The sequence below is a fragment of the Opisthorchis viverrini genome (genome assembly GCF_000715545.1).
Source record: "Opisthorchis viverrini unplaced genomic scaffold opera_v5_308, whole genome shotgun sequence".
In the NCBI taxonomy this organism is placed as follows: Eukaryota; Metazoa; Platyhelminthes; class Trematoda; order Opisthorchiida; family Opisthorchiidae; genus Opisthorchis; species Opisthorchis viverrini.
This window is the reverse complement of record NW_008751957.1, coordinates 452,037-455,604: the sequence shown is the minus strand read 5'-3', so window position 1 is coordinate 455,604 and position 3,568 is coordinate 452,037. Positions and strand designations below refer to the sequence as shown.

General features: G+C 45.8%; 1 protein-coding gene across 1 annotated transcript in view; it reads right to left on the bottom strand.

Annotated features, from left to right (window-relative positions):
* Nucleotides 1-3,235, bottom strand: part of T265_09724 (hypothetical protein) — a gene marked incomplete at both ends in the record, with an annotated part of 44,585 nt that extends 41,350 nt beyond the window's left edge. Inside the window, 4 exons of the mRNA XM_009175887.1 lie at nt 2,465-2,767; nt 2,803-2,848; nt 2,887-3,066; nt 3,104-3,235. Coding sequence (XP_009174151.1) covers nt 2,465-2,767; nt 2,803-2,848; nt 2,887-3,066; nt 3,104-3,235 — 661 coding nt within the window. The remainder of the gene's footprint in view (nt 1-2,464; nt 2,768-2,802; nt 2,849-2,886; nt 3,067-3,103) is intronic.
* Nucleotides 3,236-3,568: the final 333 nt, after the last annotated feature.

Here is a 3,568-nt window from a genome sequence, read left to right as displayed (position 1 = left end):
GAGCCATCTCGCCCCCACCTTGCATCAAAGCTATCGCCTTCACTTGGTAGCCTTCACTCCCCGCTACACTGAACAAACAGATCCGCTTGTCGTCAATGCAGAGTAGGTCATCGCCTCAAACGAATGACTTTCATTCCATTATTTTTCTTCTTCATCGAACGAAGCTGTAAGAGCTAAACCACTGCACTCGCGTGTATGAGCCGAAAAAAACTGACTGACTGACCCGTTACCTTTTGACGCCATGTGCTGATTGCTCCTCTCAGCCCACAGATTCAGCAGCAATTCTGTGAGTACCTCAAGAATCTCAAACACCAGAGGAGAACTGCAACCGCAACAGCTTAGACGATTGATTTGCTCTCGTTGAGTTGTACTCAAGAACATGGGCTGGAATGTTGGTCAGGGTTTTCATCATCTTAATTTACCTCCCCCTAGTAAACTTCTCCAATATTAGATGAGAGAATGTTCAATGGCACCTATTTGGCCTTGGGATCGGCATCATTTAAGCAGACAAAATGAGCGGCGAGTCCACGACCTCCACGGCGGTGAGGCATCAGCGCCAACACTGATGTTGCTGTCTTTCATGATGATGGTGATTGCTGACCTCCACTGAGCCAACGAAATCGTCACTTTTTATCGTGCCGAATCCTGTGGGAGTGACGTTTTTCAAACATACCTACGGTCTATCGAAAAAATAAAGTCACTCAGCTGTGATATTCATTCGAAACGTAACTGTGGAGCAAAGCGAAATCGCCCAGACTACCCAGATCTAGACAATAAATTGCTTAACCTATGGTAAGACGCTCTTATTGCGGAGATCAAGGTTGTTGGCATTTCACGTGCATATTTGCTAGATACTTTTGTCTACTTTTCAGGATTTTCAAATTTATCTTTTATCGGGGAAGGACGAACTGAGCTTGAGCACGGTCGAACAGCAAGCTTCTGATTGTTTGCATACTGCTGTTAGGCCGGTAAAGAAGACTAAAGCGAACCACAAGCTCTGTTGAATAGACTGACCACCATTATGCTATCTTTTGACATGCACCAAGCCCCTTAAAAGTGCAAAATTGTGCTTCAGAACGTAGTCTCTAAACATACCTCTTGCAATTCAAGGAGAAGCACTGGAGGTTGTGGTAAATGGTAAATATCTCGGTAGTCGTATTAGCTCTGACGGAAATGTCTCAGTTAAAGTCAGTGAATCTCAAAGGCTCGAATCATGTTCGCTAAGTTGCACCACTTGTGGCGTCAAAAGGGAATATCATTGGGTATTGAGGGCCGCGTGTACTAGGCTACGGTAAGGGCAGTTTCGTTCTATGGGTGCCAGACGTGGCCTCTGCCGACGGATATGAGTGGTCTTTAGGTTACTAACCATCGATGCCTCGGGAGCGCTGGTGGTTATGGATGATGTTAGAGGATTAGTAAGGTGATTAGAAAACGAGCATATGGTCGTGGCAAGTACTTTAATCGCGGGAAACATCCAACACCATCAACTGGGGTGGCTCGGTCACGTGCTACGCATGCCGAAACCCCGTCTGCCGAGACGAGTGTTGTTCTCCGCATCTCCTTCAGAATGGTGCAAACCGCGAGGTGGACAACGTATGACTTAGTAGAAGGACGTGAAAGAGATTACCAAGAGTTTGGGTGTTGTTGGTGTTTTACACCTTCGAATACACCCTCCTCGTGACCCCGCCTCTGTTTGGCTGAAGACACTGCAAGAAATGGCGACTGATCGATTTCGGGGGTGTTCGTGCTGTCGGTTTCTTTCCAGATTGCCTGACTAAGAGCTTGGAGGCGTATGAATCTCACAATGCTTGACATATACCAGCACCAGGTCTCCTCCCTCACCTACTCCTTTCATCTCTTCACTATAGGGCTATAAATATAACTAGATGAAATTTATGGTCGTACAGCATTTAGGTATCAGTATCTACAATGACGTTGCTGCCCCTGATAATGATGAGGCCTACAAACGAAAGATAATCCCAGACGAGTGTAAACGTCACTAGGTGAACCTAGTCCTTGCGTGCTGTCGTTACCCATAGCTCAAATGCATCCTCGAATTGGTGGTCATCACGTGGAACACTACCATCCCTTGGGTTGGAATGCAGTTCTTAACAGGAATTGAACTGTCATGCAAAAGGATGAGAGCACGCGGAATCACAAGTCACCAGATTCCACAGGTCCATAGGAGAGTAAAGTGGGAAAGTAGCGCACTAAGAGAAATGGTGCTTAAGAAGTAATCGATTGATGCCGTGTTTGGTGCTGGACAACTAACTACAGGTAAAACAAGGCCGGCAAATTCATGTCTAACACAAAAAACACAATAGACTTTAGCACGAACTCCAAATAACACCATCAAAAGGAAGTGAAATATGATGACTGGATACTTTCACTATCAGGTGTGGAATTGCATTTTACTGCGCGAATTCCAGACAGATGACACTGGTGAGCCATCCGTGGCACTTACCCATCTCGATACAGGTGATACCCAGCGACCAAATATCTACACGACAGTCATAGATACCATCTTCCATGGCCAGGATCACTTCCGGCGCTATCCAAAAGGGTGTCCCGACAAAACTATTCGCAGGACTCAAAAAGCTAGCTGATCCGAAGTCGCCTATTTTCACACCACCTGAATCGGTCAGAAGTATATTGGCAGCTTTAATATCCCGGTGTATCCGATGGCTTGAATGTAGATATTGTAATCCAAATAGAACTTCACGCACGATGCATGCGATTTCGTTTTCCCGCAAGGGCAATTTGTGGACTATCAGTAAATTACATACTATTTAACATGGTTACCTTCCAGAATATCCGCCACAGAACCTATACAGTATTCCATGACAAGCTACAAGGTCTTCGTGAACAAACAAGGTTAAAACCTACCCAAGGGATTTGGTCCTTCATGTAGCAGCCTTTAGGAAGCACGCAGTTATTATGAGACAGCCCTGATAAAAAGCGAATTTCACGGACAATATCGTTCCACTCTTCATCGGACTTTTTTCGTTTGGTGTCTACCTTTAGTTCCTTGATTGCCACGACCTCATCAGTAAGTCTGTTGCGGGCCTATTCAATGAAAGATGAGCAAGAGAAACGGGCCTACATAGTAAACAGCACCGAAACTACCACAGCCGATCTGCCTCAGGTCCGTGAAAATATGGGTCGGGTCTTCATGACTGAACAGGCGAGAAAGCTCTGGGTCCTTGAATACGCTATTCCTAAGCGATCTGGGCATCGACAGGTCATTCGCCAAGAGAAGCAACAGTGCTGTACACGTCAGCTGGTCGAGACCTCACACGATAGAATACCCAGTGAGAAGTTGTAATCAGCGTGTCCCGGTCACAGAAGAAATTGAGCTGTTAGTACACATTACCACTGTTTACTTAAAATTTTCCGCACGCCTACCAGCATCAGAAAAAGCGGGAACTTCCCAACCACAGATAAGTAGATTACGGCCTGCCCGCGCGTTCAGACCGACATTAATTGTCACTGGTGGTTCTACCGAACAACCTAGTTCAGTTTTCCACTGTAATACAACAGAACCGTTACTACATATACACAACGGTTT